Below are 22375 nucleotides of genomic sequence, written 5' to 3' on the forward strand. Positions count from 1 at the left end.
TTGTGAACTGTAGTGTTCTGTAATGTTTGGCATGTGATGTCATATGCTTTGGATCATGTGTTCTTCGATTCCATTCCAAAGATCGATAGCTGTACTGATTGTTGGAGTGAATAATGGAGGAAGGTGACACAGGACAGACAAGACAGATAGGTAGATGTTGGACACATGATGTGGTATGCTTTGGATCACAAGCTTTTCCTCAGCATCAATAGACAGACACTGTAGATAGATAGATGCTGTTCATGAATGATGGAACGGATAGAAGCAGGTACGCAGGACGAGGGAGGTAAAAATGGATAGATAGAAGAATGTAAAGAAGGACAGACGAATGGATGGTAGGCTCAGGGATAAATAGAAAGATAGATGATATATGGAGATACTCTCAGTAAAGAATGTATTGAGTTCATTGGCACTGCTCCCTGTCCCCCCGCCTTCTCAATGATGACTTTAGCAGCGAGCAAAAAAGAAGAAGATGGCAACAGGGGGACTGATGAAATGTGGAGTTCAAGAATGAAGAGGAGGCAGACTGTAATAAGAGCAGCTAGCTGGAAAGAGTGGAAAAGTGAAGAATTTGCAACTTTGAGGAAAACTTTTTAATGATAACACAAACTGAGTAGGATTTGATTGCGGATTGTATTTACCTGGGTACTGATTGTGGTCCAGGTCCTGGCCTCCTCTGAGGGTGAAGCCGTACCCAGGCAGACCACCGGTGTGGGCCACGGCTGCTCTCAGCTCTTGGCTCATGGTTAGGCCTCGCGTAGTTGCATCCCTGTGGCCGTTAAAGATCAGCACTCGACCTCCACGCTCCTCGCCTCCGAATGGACAACCCACTGCCACGTCTGAAAGATGACACACATTCACATGGTTTAGACATCAGCACGCTTCTGGTCCCTTTGAGACCCAAGTGGAGGAAAACATTCAGCGCGACCTTGGTCTAGCTATACCCAAGACGATATCAGTAAGCTCTTAAGCATCCTTTCAGCCATTGGCATTGGTTTAGACGTTACTGATCTCTTTTTCTGACATACTGTATTTATGTGACTGCAGGTATCTCGGTATTCTAGCCCGTATTCAAATCTCATCCTAACTCACAAGAATTTAGTTGGCGTTCAAAAATGTAAGCAACAAGAGAGTCACTACATGCTCCGAAAAAATGGCGTCCCGCCACAGACAACACTATATTTCACCAATAAACTCTATTTTACTCTAACTCTATTTTACTATGACTGAAATCCCTTAAGGTTAGAGTCATGGCATTATTTTAAAACATGTAATAAATGAAACTATCAGGTATCCACTAAGGCTTAACAATAACACTACTTTATATACTGTAACTGTAGTACCTATCCTCCTAGCTTAGCAGCTAGCATCTAGCTTAATACTGTATGTAGGGAGTGAGGAAATGTGGCTAATAAAATTGACAAGATTGCAGAACAAGGCTGAGATGTGTGTAAACTTGTTCTGAGTTTCAAAATAATATTTATTGCCATAAATTTGTCACTTTGATGCTGTTCCACTCCAGTCCTATAGGTGGCAGTATTGTGCATTGCAAACTGGTTGACTGCTGGACTGAAGAAGAGATAGGAACAATGGGCCTCATTCACGAACATCTTCTTAAAAGTCTTCTTAAGAAGTGTACTTAAGAAGGCGTGGGTTGGAAACTGTGCCACATTCACGACACGTTCTTAAGTAGGGATAATCTTCACACCAGTGTTCTTAGGTTGATGAATGCCAACTGTGATGCCCGTGCATGTGAGCCCTAATTTGCATAGGTCACCGCCTATTATTTCCTATATAAGGTAAAAAATGTACCGTGCGCAACAGGCAGCTGGAGGCGGAGATGGCAACGCGCAAAGGCAAGACTGAGGAGCAGCTGGACAACAAACGAAAGAAAAACTTCAATTCTACTGAAATAGAGGTGCTTTTACAAGGAGTGAGCGAACACAAGACCACCTTATTTTCACGTGTATCCACCGGTCATCAGGCCATCCAAAAAGAGTCGGCATGGAGCACCATTGCAGGAAACATAAATGCCGTTTCCACGGAGAAACGCACCACCGCAGACGTTAAAAAGAAGTGTTTTGACTTAAAATAGACTCAAAAAAAAGATTAGACTGCACCGGAGGGATCTGGAGGAAACGGGAGGTGGGCCATCAATCAGAAACCAAACCATTTCAGAAACTCTAGAAAATATTTACACAATCATGATGGAAAAATAAAGTCAAAATGCATAGTTTGTGTGTGACAATGTATTTTTTCTGTGGTTACATTTGATTAGACGCTGCCTAATTAATACAGCAGCCCCGTGCTCTGGCTCAAGACGTGGCTGGGGGCGCATGTCGTTATCTGGGGGTGCTACGTGCGCAATAGACACACCACGTTTCATTGCGATGTTATTCTGATGATCCTGCACACCTGCAAGAACAGAGAGGGAAGCCTGAAGCCTGAAGCGGGACATCAAATATTCGTGGCTTTCAGCAAATAAATCTAATGGTCCCTTTACATTCTCTCTCTGCGCAGCGCACGTCCAGCCAGCTACTTTTTTTTTTGATGAATTGGGATTTGAATATATATTTATCGATGGAGTATAATTTAGTTGTTTTGATGATAAATAATTGTTGGGATATTTTATTTGCACTTCATTTTTTGGGATCAGGTTGCAAAATCCATCATGAGGGCGATTGCGCATTGAAAGTGCAAGCTTTGCTTGTGCGTAAGAGTCCTCCTGAGCGTTCGTGGAATTTGTTCTTAGATCTAAGAACTGTGAGTTAAGAACACGTTTCGTGAATGCCAAAAATCTTCGTAAGAAGGCTTTAAGAACACATTTGTGCGTAAGAACGTTTCGTGAATGAGGCCAAATGTCGCCAACTTTTCAGTAAGAAAAGTAGCTGTTGGCTGTCCAGGAAGTTGCTAGATGGCATCATGGTCTAATTTGAATATAATTTGCATATGATGTGATGATGTGCATATGAAAACAAGCATAACCTTGTAGCAGAGACAAACAAAATGGAATAAAAACAGCTTAATTACATTTAGAACTACAAATAAACTTGATTCTTAGTTTATTTATTCTTGGTTAATTTAAAATCATGCATCATTTCATCAAAATATAACAACTTTATTATTTTATCTCGGCCAGCACCTCTCAAAGTTCTCCCATCATTTGTTGGCTGTTGAGAACTTTTTAAAATGAGCACAATTGAATAACAGATTATGCTGTGTTTATTTTATGGCTCACATTAACATGGTTTGTGATTAGCACACACTTCTGGTCAATATTTGTAATAGCAATTCATTTGTACTTTCGATGCGTAGAGCTCCACATCATGGCTTTATTCATTCCCTAACTATTTTTCACAAAAATACCTAATAACAATAATAATCCAACCCCAAACATAATGAGAAAAAAGACTTTCATACAAGCTATATTGTTTCAACTCTACAGAAAGCCGGGTTAACGTTAACTGTCTTTGAGACAAAGCCAAAAGGCTCCGTAGCTCCATATCTTTGGGATAAACGTAAGAACGCCACTGATCTTCCCGTCTAATTCCTGGCAGGAGAGCAGGTTAGCATATTTCCATAAAAGGATGAACTATTACTTCAAACTCCTGCAGACGACTTACACACAGGAGAGAAAAACAAAAAACACACACCAGCGCAGACATTTACCATATGTAAAAAGCTGACTTAACTCCATGCCATCAAGGTAGTTTGGTGGACATTTGCATAAACCTACACGAGAGAATGTCTCGCTCTTGTTGTGCATAAACACCTCGAGACATCCTGTTTGTCTATAGACCCCCTCAGCCTAAACAAGTAGTTCCACATGAAGCAGACTGTGGCGGACAGAGCATAAATGCAACCATGTGTGTATGTATAGTATATATGTAGTATACGAGTGTTTGTGTGTCGGCAAGTGTCTACATGCATGTTACACAATAGTTGTTTGGGTTAGGAAGCTGGCTACTTCGCGGATTTCACTTATTGTGGGCTATTTTGGGAGCCTATCCCCCGCGATAAATGAGGGAACACTGTATTCAATAATAATCAAGTTTTGGTGTCTGACTCGGAGAATATCGCAAGGACAGCTGGCATTGACTCTGGCCACCTGCACTGAGGTAGAAAATGGATGGATGGATTAAAATACATTATAAAGTTTTTAATGTTATTTTTTAACACCGTGATTTCTGTAATGTTAGACTTTAAAATGTGTGAGAAAAAAAATCTGTAAATAAATTTTTTTTATCATGTTAAGAAATGTCTGAGAACCAGATGCAATCATCAAAAGAGCCACATATCGCTCCCGTGGCTCCTGAGCCATAGCTTCCCTAACCCTGACTTACTGGATGCAATTAGCTATATTTTATTTGACTAAGGGGCGTAAATGATTGTGCTCCATCAATTCTACTTAGTAACAAGTGGCTATGCAAAAAAACCCCACATGAAACAATTATTTTCTGGGTCCAAATTCAAGTGCTATCCTTCAAGGAGGATGCATGTGGAAGCACCTCTTGCAGCGGCAACACTGGGACCGGGGTTGGGAACCCACGGCTCCGGAGCCGCTGCGGCGCTTCAGCCTCCTTGTTGCGGCTCCCTTCGCTGAGCGCGGTGATATTTTTGAACACCCGAGTAGGGCAAACGTGCATTTTTGAAAAGAACGTGAAATATCCGACTCACTGCAAGTCCGCGAATGCATCTACACTGCGCTCTGACTGCTGATTGGATGAGCAAGGGAAGGGGAGGTAGGCTAGTGTATGCAGTGAGTGACTGAAGAGTTGACTCTGAAGCAAATTACAGCACAGTAAATTAAAACTACGTAATTAACGAGAGCAGAGCAATTTGTTTTATAACGAGAAGCTTAGCCACATGTATGTGCTCGGAGGCTGAGATGTGCTAATCACGGAGGTGGTGACTCTGGGAGAGGCAGGTATTGTGCCGTGGGAGCTGAAAGTGCACTGACCGCTTGTGACTGCTGTGAGGCGGAGCGGACCTCTCGACAGCAACCGCAGAACAATACGTGCTTTTAGTTTGAAGTCTCCAAATACGAGAAAAGTTTTCCAAAGACCTCAGGAAAAGTCCCTACATTTGTCACTTGTCGCTTTTGAGAAAATAAGTTGCCAGGGTTTGGAAAGTCACCAGATTTCGTGAGAAAACGGCCAGGTTGGCACCACTGGGCTGCACATGAGATCGTAAGGAGGTGAAGGCCTTCACAGAAGGAGAATGCATGAAATAATTGTTCAGAAAAATATGATTAATTCTCCAAATTAAAAAAACAAACAGGACATTATTGAGAAAATGAAAGAATGCCTCTCTCTGCAAAGACAGTCAGGGACAGGACCAAAACAATGGTTATTGATGACAATTCAGCGCAGGCGTAAAGGATTTTGAACAAACTACACTGATTTGTAGAAATGTGAACTCTGATGAGCTTTTTTTATGTTAAAGTTGGATACGTTTGGTTTTAATTTTACACAAATGGGAACGACTCTAAAAGACAGACACTTCAGTGTTTAAATGATTTCAGAGTAGGCCTACACATGCATGCTGCACTTCTGTTTGTTGAACTTTGTTGCTGTAATAGGTAACATTTAAAAAAAGATTACAACTTGTACACGTTTCTAAGCTGTGTAATGGTTTGCAGCTCCAGGCTAGTTTTTCATTGGAAGAGTAGGCAAAATGGCTCTTTTGATGGTAAAGGTTGTCTACCCATGCCCTGGGATGTTCTACCTGTCAGGAGATTTGCTGGTTGACACTCCTACCCTTCGCAAGGCAGTCATGGGGAAAATATTGGCATGGCAAAGATGCCAATATTTTTGGCCATGCCTGTATGAAATACAACCAAATCAGCCTAATTTATACAGCCATGGCCAAAAACATTGGCATCTTTGCCATGCCAATATTTTTGGCTATGACTGGAAGTTTTAAAGTTTGTGCTGCTGTATTGAATACACAGTATTCAAGGACTTAGCAGTGTCTCAAAATTGGGCTGCATTTAAAAGGAGCCTTCAAATATCGCTAATTTAATAATATTGCAGAAAACTGCATAAGACATGCCGTACAGTGTTCCCGCACTCTATTACGGTTCACCTGTTGTGGACTCATTGTTTCGCGGACTACAGTATTTTATTTAATTACAGCATATGAACGCTGTTACAGGCCGAGTCTGGCCCTTTAAGAGTGTCTATCTCTTCCATCTCATGTCTGCAACGCCCATTGTTTTCCGCGTTCTGATTGGCTGTTGAACATAGTCTATCAATCTGCTTTGTGCCATCCTGCCATGTCTCCCGTGTCATCGCTAGCTTGCTTGCCATTGTAAATGAATCTTCGGTTCGTCTGCAGTAATATGCTTTAACATGGATACAAAAACGCTACAGTACAGCGGAACGGCGCCAAGACAAAAAGGCACGGTCGCAGGAGTGAAATACACGTGAGTGATATAATCATTTCTTGTGTCAACCGTTAAGGTTGATCATTAAAATTCAAACAAATGTGTGCACTTTTTTGAGTGTTTGAACATGAGAGTAATGTGAGAAAATGTTATTGCCTGTCTTAGAAAAGTGTATAAATTGTATGGTGAGGGGTTTTACAGCCTTAAATCCTATATATGCAAAAAAATGAAGTTAATTTCACTTATTGCGGGCTATTTTGGGAACCTATCCCCCGCGATAAACAAGGTAACACTGTACTGAACACATCAGTTGGAACAACACCAGTGGAGGAGAATGAGGTTCTCCTGTATTTACTTCTCGACATGTGTCTGTTGTCCATAGGAAGGAGACACATTTTATTAAAAGGGAGTCTGAGGGCACCAAGAAAACTCCCAGCAAAGCGGAGAGTGTGGAGTACAATGCGGCACTCTTGACATATATTATCTAAAGTTATAATGATACGCTCATGTGGTATGGGATTGGCACGCTTTGACCCATGACTGCCCAGGTGCTAAAAATTGTACCTCATAGTGGCTGGTATTACCCCCCTTTCCCATAGAAAAACGTCAATAGCGATTTGAGCCATGTCAGACCAGTTAGGCAGCATGCAGTGGAAAAGGGGCTTTTGTGTGGAATTATGACGCAATCAGCCTTCAAATCCATCCCCTGACTCACAGAAATCCGTACGACAGATAGTGACAGGACGTTAGCAGAGATGATTAAAACAATAAATAAAAACACATGGCAAATCATCTAACAGCTGATTCTAAACAAAGCATGCAGAATGAGAGCACACGTGTATGGTTGTCATTTTCTAAGGAATGCACAAACAGCGTGATGAGAGATGGATGACATTGAGACAAGATCTGTCAGTGATTACACACAGATGGAAGAAAAGGGGAGTGGGTGGTACAGGTATGTCACTGACAGCCCTGATGTCTCCGTGACGACTCTGTGATGTCATGCCGTATAACCAAATCACGCGCGGACACGGGCGAACGCTCATTAGATTAAAAAAGGCTTTGCATGTCACTAAGAGCTTCCATTTGGTTTGCGGCCCCTGGGAGCCTGTCACATTCTGACAGACAGCTTGATGTGATTTATGTTACATGTCAGTGAAAGCCTCACTATTGATCCACTTGCTATTGATCTGATAGTTTAATGGGGGCGGGAACACATTAACAGACCACGTCCATTAATAAGTAAAACATAAATCACTTGCATGGTTGTCATACGTAAGGACCAGATGTACGTCCAGACTGCGTGTGCGTGTGTGTCAGTCCAATCAATGTGAGGATAATACAAACACACAAAAGAGAAATGAACTCTGGGCTGCAGGACAAAAACTCACTCCCAGATGATTTCTATCTCCAGGCACATGTGGAGAGTTAAAAATAACTTTAAGGCTTTAACCTTGGACATCACGGCAGGAAACGTGTTCACGCAGACACACTTCCATCACAGGACTTCCTGATTGGACGACGTTTGAGCTTTTGATGGGATTTCCTTTGTCAGAGACCAAATATACCCCAGAAGGCACAGGAAATGCAGACACTGATCTGTCTGTCATCAGATTTCCCAAAAAGAATTGTCCCAAATAGACAGACAGAAGGGGTCACAATCCCTTGAAAACCTATTTAAAGCCACAAGCTTCAATGTGATACCACTCTGAAAATGTCAACTAACAATGTAAACAGCCATTCATGAGTTTGCTACAACCCTGCAAACTGAAACAATGTCTGGAAACTGAGACCTACTAAGTGTTTATTATTGTGATTCTCAACAAAGACAGCCATTCTAAATATGTACTTGTGTTGATTTTCAGTATATTTTAGACAAAATATAACATAAACGCTGAGGTAGAAATGTGAATTAGTGCACGTGCTGCAATTGGGCGATGGAGACCATGGCTTTCATTCTTACCTTGGCACCAAAAATGGCACAATCACCAAGAAATTCATAGGAAATAAAAAAATTCTGTCATAGGAATTAATGTAAATCCACAGATAAAGTATAAAAATAAGTTAACCGCTCTTAATATTACAATGTAAACAAATAAAGCACTGCTTTAACAAAGGTGTAATGCTAAGGTGATTCAGCTCATAAATGCGTCTCAAACATCTTCCTTTTTGGAATAAGTGTCACAAAAAAAGCCATAAAAAGCCAACGAAAAAGCACAACACACACCGAGAGCTAACCATTTGATGCTCACTGATGCTCACCTCCAAATTCCTCTGCCTTCTTCTTTATGCAGCACATACATTCTTGTAAAAATCAATATTAAACACATGTAACACAATACATCATCAGGTGTTTGCTACATCTAAATTATAAAAGCATTCCTAAAGCAGTTGGCTATGAAACATTCTGAGTATTTTGACCTAATAATGCTACAATAATAAGCTCACATAATTTGCCACTTCACTATCAGCCTGAAGCCAAAAATGGCAAAGATTTCGAAGCATGTGAGGAGGGGTTGTTATTTTTCCTCTTGCATGTTTGTTTTATCATCCATCTTAATTTCCTTGGTATCTTTTCCTTCCCACGCTTCTTTTCACTCCTCCAGCTTACCGTTGTATCCATCGTTGTTGACATCTCCCAGAGGTGCTATGGCCGTTCCAAAGCGTCCAAAGGTGTGCATGCCGGTGAGGGCCACAGGTTTGGTGAAGGTGAGCGAGGCCGTCTGTAGGTACAAGTAGACCCTCCCCACCTCTCTGGGCTTGCTCTCCATTTCCCTCTCCATGTAGAGGGGGGCCCCAACCAGCACATCATCCATCCTGGGCACACGTGAGGTGGATATTGAATGGGCGCTCAGAGGCTCAAGTGTGAATATGTCAAATTGATGGTGACACGGTCCACTCACCCGTCGCCATTCAAGTCGGTTGCAGCAACAGAGTAGCCAAAATAAGAGGCCATCTGAGGGAAAGAGTAAGGAGTTTACATAATGATAACATAATCATACTCTCTCACTCAATAGGAACTAACCTATAATCATTTTGCCTTTAAAAATAACTACAAATAATTGTGTCAAGCTGCTGTGCTTCCTTGAAGTCTACAGATTTGTGGCATTTTTATATTTTCAAATATTAATAATGAACATTATATTTTTAATATATTAGATATTTGCATTTTTCGTGGAAAATTGTAATATAAAATTACAGGTTTGAGGTTTAGAACCGGGAAGTACAGTCTCAGTCAAAAGTTTGGAGACTGTTGCTCATGCGATTGAATGGCAAGATGTGTCTAAACTTTTAACCGGTACCGAAAATTGAGTTGAAATAATGTCCTTACTGTACATTGTAATCTTGAAGACTTGAAAGAATGTCATATTAAAAATCAATTTGCATTCATTCTTGCCCAGTATTGAATATACCAAAATTTACTTCAGCTAAACAGCCTATAAAACGTTTCTGGGAATTTTTCCAAATATTTTCAACCGTAGATGCCTGATTGGCAACATCTTCCAAAATAACATAATAAACAATGTAAGACAAACCTCAAGCGTGCCATTGAATCCCAGATCTGTATCATATATAAAATATACTAGCAATAACTTAATTTGTGAACTTAATTTGAGCTTCTTTAAAACTTTTGACTGCACACGTGCAACTGTTCAGTGTTTCAGTACTTTTTGCACACTTTGCTGTTCTCTAAAAAAAGAGCTGAATGTCAAAATTCACAACAGGTGACATTTTTGTTTTACATTTTCTCTCTTCTAGTCTCTGTTGCAACCTGCTAATGACACTCTAAGGTCAGTGGACGCTTCCCTCTGAGACCAACCTTTTTTAAGCCTGGCAACGGTGTGGTACTGTTGACCAACTGTTAGCTGTTGTCTCGGTCTCATGTGAACAGCATGATGAAGAGGACTGCTCAAATACCAATTCTAATTGAACCAGGACGTTTATTGGTCCATTCATGGATCACACACCTGTTGTGAATTTTGCCGTTCAGCACCTTGTTAGAGTACAGCAAGTTGTGCAAAAAGTACTGAAACATTGAACAGTTGGACGTGTGCAAACCAAAGTTTTAGAGAAAGGCAAATTAAGTTCACTTGTAAAAGGTTACAGTGCATTTTAAGTTCATCCTGAATTTTCACTCAAAATCTAAATATCCCTTACCTTTTGTGGGTAGTTTATGTACACGTGCCATACTAGATACTACCGACCTCAGCCATGCATGGCATCCTTTTGCAATTACTGCTGCTCCTACCTGTTCCCCTGTGAAGTTCTGGATGAAGGTCAGGTTGGAGGAGTTGATAATCACCACCTAAAGGAAGAAGATGACCCATGTGATGACTCAGTAAGCTTTGTCCTTTCTGCACAACAAATAAAAAAAAACCACACACAACAATGCAACAAAATAACCACATTTCAAAGAAGCTTAAAATGCTTTTCATTTTCCCTGCCTTCCCCCATTACCATCCTCTGTGCTCCCCTTTCCCCCCCCCTTCCCTCTTCTTCCCCCCAAACTAACTCTGCTTGTGGGGAGAGATGGAGGGGGAGCCTGAGAATTCCTTAATAAGACCTAAAATAACAACCACATGGAGACAGCCGGGGGGCACACACACGCGCACACACACACACAGACAGGAGGATACTGGTTGAGCCAATTGCAGATGTTACAAAGACACACTAAACCGAGAGACCGTAATTTCAAACACAAAGCAAAACGATAAAGATAAACACAAATATTAAATCGTCAACTTTCATTGTTATGTTTTTGACGAGTCCCAGGAGGGTGGTGGGGGTGACCCTGGTGGTGGGACTTGAACACAACCAACCTGCATCCCCTGTTACACACTCACTACACCAATGTGGCATTCTCCACCAGACCTAAAAAAAACACCCTGCTGCAGAGTGTGTGTACTTTGCATGCTCTGTGTTTGCAGGTTAAGGCGATGGGGGTCGTGTGCATGTGAGGAAGGGTGACGTGGGGTGACGCGGGGTCAGCGCCCTCCACATGCGGCGGAAGCTGCGTGTCATTAGGGAGGATGGACACAGTCCGCCCTGGGGACACGTTCCCATAAGAGCACACAGCAGTTAAACACACAGCGCCACATAAAGCGTCTGAGCAGATCACGCGGGCCCACAAATGTCTGTTCGGTACTGTGAGACCGGGGCTACTTTATGGCCTCTCTTGTACTTTTTCCCCCCACTTTAACATGCCAGTTTGGCAAATCATGAAGACGCTTGACAAGTTCAAGGCCCAGGTCTAAAAGTGGTAAACCACAACCATCCATTCCATCCATTGTTGAAAAGAGATTCCTCATGTTGTTGTTTTGTGATGACGATGGCAGTGGAAGGTGCCGTGTAACATGCTGAAAGGACTGCGGTAAAATCTGGAAACCGTTTCCCCATACTTTTCTCCCACACACAGTCAAACAAGTGGTGTAGTGTGGGTTACCAGAAGCTTGGGTGAGTCAGGTTGTGCCCCCTAGCATGTTTTGTAGCATGCCTTGGGTCTCTTCCACCATCCATTATTGAACCTTTTTGACCCTTTTTGGCCACCATACCCTAGCTTGTGTTTGGCAAATCCTAATCGGTGTTTTTTTTCCACGTATAATCACTTCTACAATATTTTTGTTCTTTATTTGAAATATTGCATCCCTTAAAAGTGAACCCCCGTGTCTACTTGAACACACAAACATTTTTAGAATGAAGGGTTCACTGGAACCCTTTTATTGCTTCAGTCCGATAACCCCTCCCTTCCCCATGTATGCCATGTAGCTATCAATGTGTGTTTCGGACGAATGACATGTTAAGTCCACGATCGATGTCCTCACATCCCGCTCAAGCTTGACCAAGCTGCCCATAAACATGGTGTGCACCTCGTGCAGGCATAGCAAGCGAATAGCACAGATGCGAGATGAGTTCATTGTCATTGTCATTGTCCCCCAGCTCTGTCGCCCCGTGTGGCATAATCAGCAGTTGACTCTGTAGTTCTTTGATAACTAACACAGTTACACAAAAAGTAATGTGCTATTTCGTAGAAAAATGACACATTTTGGGGTTGCCAGAAAAGCCAAATTCTTACCACTCACGTTCAACCAATCCCTCACTGCTTTGCCATTCAAATAAAGTGTGTGGACTGTTTTTCGTCCCCGGGGGCGTTTGCACATGGGTTCAGGGGTCATTCATGTGCACAAACGCCACTTTGAAGCTAAAAGTTCTTAACTTATTGCATGCTTTCCGACTTAATACTTGCAAAAACACAATAATGTAGTGGACTTTTTGCATTACTGCACCCGTACTCACATATCCAAAGTTCTGGGCTCCTCTGGGCACCCCGGCTATAAGCTCTGAAAAATTCCAAAACAGACTTGAATTAGCGTGTGTGTGGGAAAGACTTAGAATCAAAGACAGGGCTCGACAGAGGTTTGTCAAAGGCTTTAAATGCTGAATGGTGTGAAGGCAAAACACTGAATGATCTGGTACTCATGCAGTGACTGTGGTGCAATTAACTTATAGGGGTGATCAGAGAGACTCCTAGCCTTACTTTCCTGCCCCCTGACTCTTCCCAACAACCACAAGGCCATAAAGCAGCACTTCCTAGCTTCGTTGTCACTTAGAAGTTTAAGTTACGACTATTCTTGGTTGTGAAGAAGGCTTGGGGACCTCGAGCTTTGCACCGCAACACATGTGTAACTTGTAACATGTTTAAAGACTCACATGTGTTGTGCTGGAGGGCTTTTGGGAATTGTTTAAATGCTTATTCAGTAAAAACACCACTAAATGGTGATAGAATAGATAGGACATGACGAGTGGACACATTGGCAGTGTATTCTGACAAGTAGGCAATCAAAATTTTAACTTTTCTTCAACAATACATATTTTTGTTGATTTTTTTTGTGTAATGTCTACCCGAAAATGAGCAGAAAATTATATAATGCTATAATTTAAAAGCAGTATTGTTTTTGTAAAAGTAATAAATACAAGCATTTTAGAAACACCCATTTTTTTTTTGTATGGAATCCTACTAAATCCTCCAAGACCAGGCACATTAGCCTTGCTGTGTTCTGGTCCAGAAGAGACGATAGACCTGTAGAGGTCTGTGGAGTCTGCCACTAATCATTCTAATCAGTCAAAGTGGAGCACAGGAAATCCCGTTATCAGTAATTCCCAAGGACGTGTCCCCTCGGGGTCGCGACCCAGACATTCAGAGACAGTTCTCATTACTGCCTCAGAGTTCAGAGTCGGACATTGTCACCCAGCTGTGCGCTCACTCCATTTTGGTCCACCGATCACACTCAAACACAGTGTTGTGAACATTCACAGTGTTACAACTTCATGTAGTGTGTTGGTTAGCGCTGTATATGTGTTTTAGTGCATGTGATTAATCGGTGGTTTTCTCACCTTGTTCAGAATCTCCTGTGAACTCCCCCACTGCTACAGAGTAACCTAGAGAAACATCATTTGCACATTATAAAATTTGCACAAGACCATTAAAATCTAAAGACGAACGCAAACTGTGTTTTGGCTGCTTGTTTAAACACCAACAAAGCTGTTACGCGACGGAAAAAGAAAGTGACAGATTGATACGACTGGCAACTGTATGCAAATGAGAGTGTTTTGAACAGCCACATTTACACAACAATGACGTGATATTTGAAATACGGAGCTACCTCGAGTTGACTTTTTGCACTTCATTGTCCCCAAGCGGCAGTGCGCCAAAGAAAAGGAAAGCCATCACCATGCAAGTGAAAGTGAACATCATAGAAAGCTCAGAGAGAGGACACGTTTTGAATCCTAATGAATGCTAGAGAGGTCATGGATTCCGTGCGCTGTTTCAAGGAGATCTGGGAAGAGGAGAAGATGCTATCCTTTCAGACTAGTCTGGGACAATATCTGAGGAATGTTGACCAAACACAGGGTTACAGGAGTTGTTCTCCTTTTATTACTGTACAATCTTTTTAAAACGATCGCAATTCACACTGGCTCGCAAGAACCAGTGAAAGCATTGCAATATGCAGTGGTTGGTGATGTTACCGTGTCATGACTGGTTACAGCAGTTGTAGTACTATAACATATTATGCAGAAGCATTTACTGCAAATCTAAGAATTCATGAAAAAGAAACCGTTTTGGCCATTGGGACACGTAATAGAAGAGAACAATATACATGAAGTAAAACATCCAATTAGTATTAATGAGTACAACATTACAATGTCAGGAGATATTGAAAGACACACTTTAAAGTCATCCAAAACATATTTTACAGAAGGACTGGAAACTCATGGATGCTATTAGGTCTGCTTGCAATAACTGAAACCAAATACAGTTGTCTCTCACAATATCCCAGTTTAATTACTGCTCCCTCTCTATATCGCATTTTGTCCTAAATGAATTAATAAATGATGGCTGTTTTGTGGTAGATTATGTTCTATTAAGAGTCAAAACATATTGAAATACAGGTGATGTGTATGTATTCTGGTCACTTTGTGGCAGTAATGACACAAAACACTGAGATGTTACATTACATTACATGAAGTCCTGAAGTCAGCCACGGCATGTCCGACATGTTAAAGTGAAAAAAAGTTCTCCTCCCATTCCATGTGGAAGTGGTACATTTTTGACTTCTTAAGTTTCGAAGGAATAAATTTGAGACTAACTGGGCAATGAATAATAGGAGTGTAAAGGTGACTATAGGGGTGTTATTTCATGTCTACAGGGCTCTAATTGTGATGTTCTGCAGGACAGGAGCGAGCGTCCCCTGTCCTGCGCTCTTATTTTGGTGGGCTGTGCCTTCTCCGGGGAGGAAGAGGCAGCCGCTTCTCGCCTGGTGGGCGCGCACCTGCGGCCAATTAACATTTGTGGCGGATAAGAGACCAGCGCCGTCGAATGCGCGGCGCTGGTTCATTGTGATTGTTGTGACTGCTTCTGTATCTCGTCTCCTGTCCGGTGCTGTCACATAGATCAGTCTTCTTACCTGGATCCTACCGTTTGTATTTGTTCTCCACAGAGCCTTTTCCTCTGTCTCTTTTCGTTTTCTGCAATGAGTTACTGCAATTTCATTATTAAAGACTCTTTATTTTTGCACGCCACTGCCTCGCCTCTGCATACTGTGTTAACGTCAACCCGTGCCTGATGAGTCGTGACACTAATAATGTTAAAAACCTTACTTAGAACGTCATAATCAGGTTTTCTATCCTCTAACTACAAAAGAAATTCCAGTTATTCCAATCCAGGGGCACATATGGACAAACAATCATTCACACTCACAATTTAGAGTTGCCAATTAACCTAACATGCATGTTTTTGGAATGTGGGAGGAAACCAGAGTACCCAGAGAAAAACCACGAGAGAACATGCAAACGTCACACAGGGATACCAAGCGGAGATTCTAAACCGGGTCCATTTATTAACTTTGAATCCTATATCTCAGAAATGTATTTATCGCGGTCGGGTCTGGAACTAATTAACCGCTATAAACGAGGGACGGCTGTATGCCCTTTATTTCCTGCTTCTCGCTCAGTGGCTAAGATGATATTCTTCAAAGACTCTGCGATTTTTTTGTTCGTACATCATTTTAAAGGATGTCTGACCTGAGATAAGATAATGAGCTATCGAGGTCAAAGTTCACATCAGTCCATGTTTTAACCAACTAACAATACATTGAAGACACATTGTTGTCTGTGTTTTTCGTTTTTTTTTTAAATTGTGTTTGTGTGTTACCAAGGTAACTGTCATCATGCTTGTCCTCAGAAGCAGTAGTGTGTTTCTCTCCTGACACTCGTCTGAGCAGGGCCTTCGAAGAGTAGCCGTTCAGTATCTCCGCTACGCCTGCTGTCATCACCTGACCTGCACACACAGGTAGAGAACATAGAACAAACAAGTAATCCATGTTTGAATGTCATACTGTTCTTGCACATGTTTGTGCCCGCTGTGGCTCCAGAGTGCCATATGTACAGAGCTAACCGCACATCAGATCATCCCCGAGGTAAGGTAAAACACATCATTAGCAGAGGAAAAAGCATGAAACTTATTCCTAAATGTTCCTTAAAACTCCCAAGAAAACATCTGTCTTTTTCCATAATAGGGATTTTTGATTTATATGTGCTTGCAGAGACGCAAACAACACCTTTGCTCCGCTGTTGAACAGCAGGTCAAACAAACAAATGATTTTATCTGCAGACGCCCTCAACCTTCCATAAATCGTCCCCAATGTGAAAGCGTGCATGTGAGCAGAGGAAACCGCAGAGGTGCCCTGTTAACCCTACTTGCAGCTCTTCTGACAAACAACATTGCCGACTTCTCTTAAACACCGAGTTTATCTCCCAAAATAACACATCCACTCATAAAAATCACCATTAAACGTGATTAATGATATACTGTTTTATAATCCAGCAGGCTTGACACCAGAGCAATGGCCTGACAAAGCACCTAATGGACAAAACATTAGGTACAACTGTATAATTGCACACATGCTATTCTGCACCAAAATTCTTACATTTGTTATTATTGTTATTCCGTCATTTGTTTACTCTCAGTTACATCTATGTTTCTCAACAAATTCAAAGCATCAAAATGTTCAGCTCATTTGGAACATGATGGCTATCTAGTGCTTCATTCCCCCCAAAAAATCCCACATTTTCCGCAACAAAAAAAACATTCAAAATGAATGGACAATTTTTTTACAAGTTCCACATTTCTCAGTTGAGTCATATCTTTCTAACACGAAAACATTCCGCTTATTCAGGACATTCCGACTAACAATATTCCACATTCCGAAGATTACCACTTTTCCCAAAATTCCATATTTTACGTAAAACAAATTCCCTTTGATCTTAAGAGTTCTTACTACCATAATTTCCCAACCATTGAGTGCACCTGAACATAAGCCACACCCACTAAATTTAAAAAGAAAAACAAAATTTGTACATGTGTAGGGCCGCACTTGTCTATAAACCGCAGATGTCCCGTGGGAACAGAGCAGCCAGAAGTCTATCAGACTGTGAGCTGTGGCATCGCTACTGTGAATGATAATACACATAATATGGAAGTGGCAGTGAGCGAGGCAGGATTGAAACCACACCTTAAGCGTTTTACACACACTATAAACCTTGCAATCCTACCTGCATGCAGCGTTCCCAGCGTCACTTGTTTGCTCGAGTGGGTGGCTGCTTTTTTTTTTTTCATCAGAGTTCAACAGCTACCACAATGTTAATGTCCAAGCAGAAGCTGTCGTAATTAAACACTTGATTAAACTTACTTAAATATTTGTCAGATCAAAATACGATTGCTGCATAAGACATCTATCAAAACGTGTGACAGTAGCATCTTCTTTCTGGTTCCGCACTCTAAGCATCATCTGATCTGTAGGTCTTTTTAGCTTAAACATAAAACTAACCTACTGCAATCTGCAAACTATTTCAGATGTGTCTTTACATATCTACATGTTAACATAATTTCATTGGTCTGATGTAACGAGGCTAAATGTATTGGCCGCATCATTGTTTAAGCTGCAGGGTCCAAAGCGGTTTATAGTCTGGAAATTAGGGTATTTCTACGTTTCTCAAGGGATTCAAATCATTCCAACATCCAAACCTTCGGCTCATTCAGGACGGTCAGTCTTTTATACTAAAAATGTCTCGATTCGATATTGATAATGGATTATATTGTCCTGCATCTCAAATGTCTGATATCGGCACTCCGATACATGTAGTTGATTCCAGACTCCCAGCACATCGATCCAGCAGCTACCAGACAGAGCCAATGCCATCAGTGTTTGCTGGCGTGCTAACAAAGTAGCAAGGGTCAGGAATGATGTCAGCCGTGTGGCAGTAAAAAGACGTTGCAGCTGAGTGCAAAACTTGTTATGCACAAGTTTCCCGTGGTGGCACAGAGCCAGAGAAGTTTAATACGATGAACCTCATCGAATCATGAAGCGCCATCACACAGGAAACTCCCAGGGGATGACAAAAAATCAAAAGAACAGAAAGAGCAAGAGCAACTTCCCATATTTTCCAAAATCCCACACAAATTCCCTTTGAACTTGAGAATACTTTCACATATCTCAGCCGATTCAAAACATTGCAACATCAAAATTTTCAACATATTCAAAAATTTCAAGGTAACTATTTTCGACATTCCACAAATTTTGGCCCCAAGTTTCCCATTGAAATGAATGCCATTTTCCCCACATTTCTCAACCCACTCAAACCGTTCCAGTGTCAAAACATTCCGGCAAACTATTTTTCCACATTCCCCAAAATTCCCACTTTTCCTGTAATTTGACATTTTCCACACAGCATTTCAGTTCAGCTTCAGCTCCTTAGCAGTCGCATGCAATTTGGACACAAATTGCCTTCTTTTGCGTGAATATGATTGTAGTGTAGTTTGCATTAGCAGAGCTGTTTCTAAGATTTCGGTTACCTTATTTAACTGCAATGCAGCACCTCTCAGTGTGATGGCAAAAATTCTTTGTCAATTAATATCAGTCAAAAGTGAACATCATTGTCTTTGTAAAGGCAGATTTTTTTTAATACAGCTCTTGTATTGGCTCCTATTAGAGTGCACTTCATGACGTGTCCACTGCAAACAAAGTATTTATATGATGGCTCTACTGCCGCTGCTGATGATTGTTGCAAATAAGAGTCCATAAAATCCAAGCTAAGTGCTTTTATAAACATTAAGAGGAAGTATTTTAACTGGAGGCAGCCAGCTCAGCAGCGCTGGAGCAGTCCATTAGTGTAGTCTAGCGTGGCTTTTATATGCTGCAACATTTATTATTGAAGTCACAACGGCACCACTGCCAAACAATAATCCTGAATCATATAAATATTGTTTGGCAGTTTTCAAACAGCTCTTGCCCTTTGAGCAAAAGCAATACAAATTGTTTTGATTGCCATTTGCTGGATGGTTAAGTCGTCAGGAAGAACCATCCATTTTTGGTGCAAAACCGCATACAAAGCTGCAATTATTTTCTCTTAGGGCCGCTTGAGCTAACATTTCCATGAAGCATGCATACAGACACAAAGAAAATTATAACTTTTTGCAAAAGGAATTAGCCGTTTAGGTCACAATGGAACAGTTCCTATTAGGGATGCTCTGATCAATCGGCCACCGGTCAGTATGGGCCGATTTCCGTGAACATCAATAATTGCTTTTCGACGCCGATCACCTATGGCTAGTACTATTGCAGCCCGCAGCGATCCATGCATGTAGTGTAGTGTCTTGCCCTAACTAATGTCCTGGCTATCATGCTCCTCCCACTTTCCTTCACAGTGTGCAGGCATGTCAAAACAAAACAAAAACATCAAAAACATCTGTCATGTGGAACTTAGCTACATGCCAAACTATCTTGCGGGAGTAACACGTTAAAAAACTTAAATTTAATATGGCATTTGAAGAACAAACACTTGACTGAATATGGTGAGTTTTTGAGACTCAGTCAAACAGCAGCTAGCGCAGCCATGTGGCCAACGCTCGCACGTATGTGCGTCACAGTCAGAAGGCTAAGCTAATAATCCGAAAAATAATTTTATTAATCGGAATTCATCCAAACACAGAAATGACCCAAAATAGGGATGCCCGATATATATTTTTTCAAGCACATCAACCCGATACAGTATATATCGTGCACCTGTAATCCATAACCAATAACACACAAACACCATAAAACACAAGTGATGTTGTTATGACCTAGTAAGCCAGTAATTAACCAAACTAATATACCAGCAATAGACCTGCAATATTGATATCTTCCATTAACCAGGGGGTAGGCCGGACAAACAAATATGGCTCCTCAGGACTTTTTTGGCCACTTCTGTTATCAGTTCAACCTTGGCACTACGCTGAGTGTTATTCTTGTTCATATTTATGCTAAGCCAAATGATACATTGCTTAATGTCACTGACAGGAAATGAGACTCTGCAGAACATTTTCCCTAAATTGGAATAAGTGATGAGGAAAGAAGGAACCACCTGGACTTGGGGGAGTACTGGCCAACCCGAACCGGTGAACGACATGACATCTCATCACTCTGCTTATACTGGCCCCACGTGTCCTTCCATCTTGAAACCAATCCATTATGCAGGAAATGCATCTCTGGTGTCTTGTCTCCTTAACTCCCTCCACCACCTCGCATCCCTCTTCCTCTTGCGCCCTTCTGCAACACGTTACTGTCATCTCTTTAATGACCCACCACCTCTCCCTCTTCACCCTTTTCGTCCCCAGTGAGCTTTATCACGGGGCAGACGGGGCTGTTCCTTCATGCTCCATTACCCTTCAGATCAGCTCGTTACGGAGCTCAAGCAACCACTTCCTGTCGCACTCTTGAAGTAAAGGGGGTCAGAGAAAGTGGAAAAGTCTTCCTTTCCGGCATGTCTTTGTGATGACACTGTCGATCTGGCACGAGTGCGCATGTATGGAGGCGTCAGTTACTGTTAAACTCATCACAAAACTGCAACACAATGTGTCCCCGTAGTAAATAAAACAAGTGGAAATCATCTGTTCCGGGGTTAACCATCAACCATTCAGTAGCATTTTAACATTAATTACAAATCAAATTTTAAAAAATATATATAAATGTCAAATAAAACATTCCTCACTTCAATGACAAATGACAAAGATGTGCGAATGTGAGTGAAATGCATGCTGACCACATGGGTCGTATCTCTGTTCGGGCATCTCTGTGTGGAGTTTGCAGAAAGTGCCAACCCAAAAAAGTATGCCAATTTCCATAAGATTTATTGTGACATTATGCACAACAGCAGTCCGTCTTTTGGAATGAAAAAGATAAATACAAAGCACAAAACACAGGCCAATAATGTAATGCTCACTAAAACTGAGGTCTGGCAAGCTTTACTTGAGGTCTATGGTGATGTGACGGATAATGAAAGCCCATCTTTTGGAATAAGTGCTGCAAAAAAAGCCAAAGCTCGTCTTTTGATGCTCACTAAAACTTTGGTCTTGCACGATTTGCAACAGGCCAATCCTAGATAAATTGAAATCTTGCAAAATTTGCTTGAGCGCTATTGTGATTGTGTGTTATTCATAAGGAGAGTTCATCTTTTAGATTAAGTGTGAAAAAGTGAAAAAGTCAAAGAAAAAGCAAAACATGTCCAAATTTATCCCTTCATGCTAGCTAAACTGATCTTGAAAGATGAGGTCTATTGTCACATTATGGATAATGACAGTCCATTATTCGGAATTCAAAACTGTCAAAGAAGAAGCAAAACATGTGAGTTTGTGCTTTGATGCTAGCTGAACTGAGGTCTCCTGAGGTCATCTGATGGCTTGGGTGACCAGTTCGAAGTTTCGTACTGTACAAATGAAGAGGCGTATTTTTTCAGAAACTTTGGTTGAAATCAAAGACGTCACACTCAACTTGTTCTTTCAGTCACTTTTAACCCCCAAAATGTTTCTATTACTATTACTATCCTGGTGGCATACATTGTGGTCAATACTAATGCGTGTTTGGTAGAGGTTGAAGACAGAACAATTCAGACTCAAGACATTCCAGACACAAAAAGACACAATATGAAGTACTGTTATATGATGCTTGACGCCGGTTTGTACAATTTCAGAGGCGTATTTTTCCAGAAAATATGCTTTGAATTCCAAATAGTACGACTTTTAGAGGTTGCAGTGTATCAGCTCAATGCACTTACCTTGCCAGTAAAAGCTTCCAGGTCCTCCTACCACCAACTTTCCTTCCTGGAATAAATAAAATTAGCTTGAGGTGAGTCATGTGACAGGAACTTGCAATGCATGTTAGTATTTGAGTGTCAACAAACACGAATGTGAATGCGTACGCGTGTGTGTGTGTGTGTGTGTGTGTGTGTGTGTGTGTGTGTGTGTGTGTGTTTGATTCCTGCTGTCGCCCATCTGTGGAAAATGACAGCTTCCTGTACAGGAGGGTTAAGTTGGACTGTGAGACAGAGGTTAAAGGTCACACTGACTTTACAGTGAAAGAATGTGTATGTGTGTATTTAGTCTATTGTGTTGAG

The 22375-nt window shown here is 41.4% G+C and overlaps 1 protein-coding gene across 1 annotated transcript in view; it reads right to left on the reverse strand.

Annotated features, from left to right (window-relative positions):
• The window catches only part of itga8 (integrin, alpha 8), a 73256-nt gene that overhangs the window by 38353 nt on the left and 12528 nt on the right, over nt 1-22375 (reverse strand). The window contains exons 6-13 of the mRNA XM_054781138.1: nt 22037-22082; nt 16098-16223; nt 13781-13825; nt 12683-12726; nt 10638-10694; nt 9292-9344; nt 9000-9205; nt 642-839 (exon numbers count right to left, since the gene is read on the reverse strand). Of these exons, the coding sequence (XP_054637113.1) occupies nt 642-839; nt 9000-9205; nt 9292-9344; nt 10638-10694; nt 12683-12726; nt 13781-13825; nt 16098-16223; nt 22037-22082 (775 nt within the window). The remainder of the gene's footprint in view (nt 1-641; nt 840-8999; nt 9206-9291; nt 9345-10637; nt 10695-12682; nt 12727-13780; nt 13826-16097; nt 16224-22036; nt 22083-22375) is intronic.

This window comes from Dunckerocampus dactyliophorus, chromosome 7, assembly GCF_027744805.1.
Source record: "Dunckerocampus dactyliophorus isolate RoL2022-P2 chromosome 7, RoL_Ddac_1.1, whole genome shotgun sequence".
In the NCBI taxonomy this organism is placed as follows: Eukaryota; Metazoa; Chordata; class Actinopteri; order Syngnathiformes; family Syngnathidae; genus Dunckerocampus; species Dunckerocampus dactyliophorus.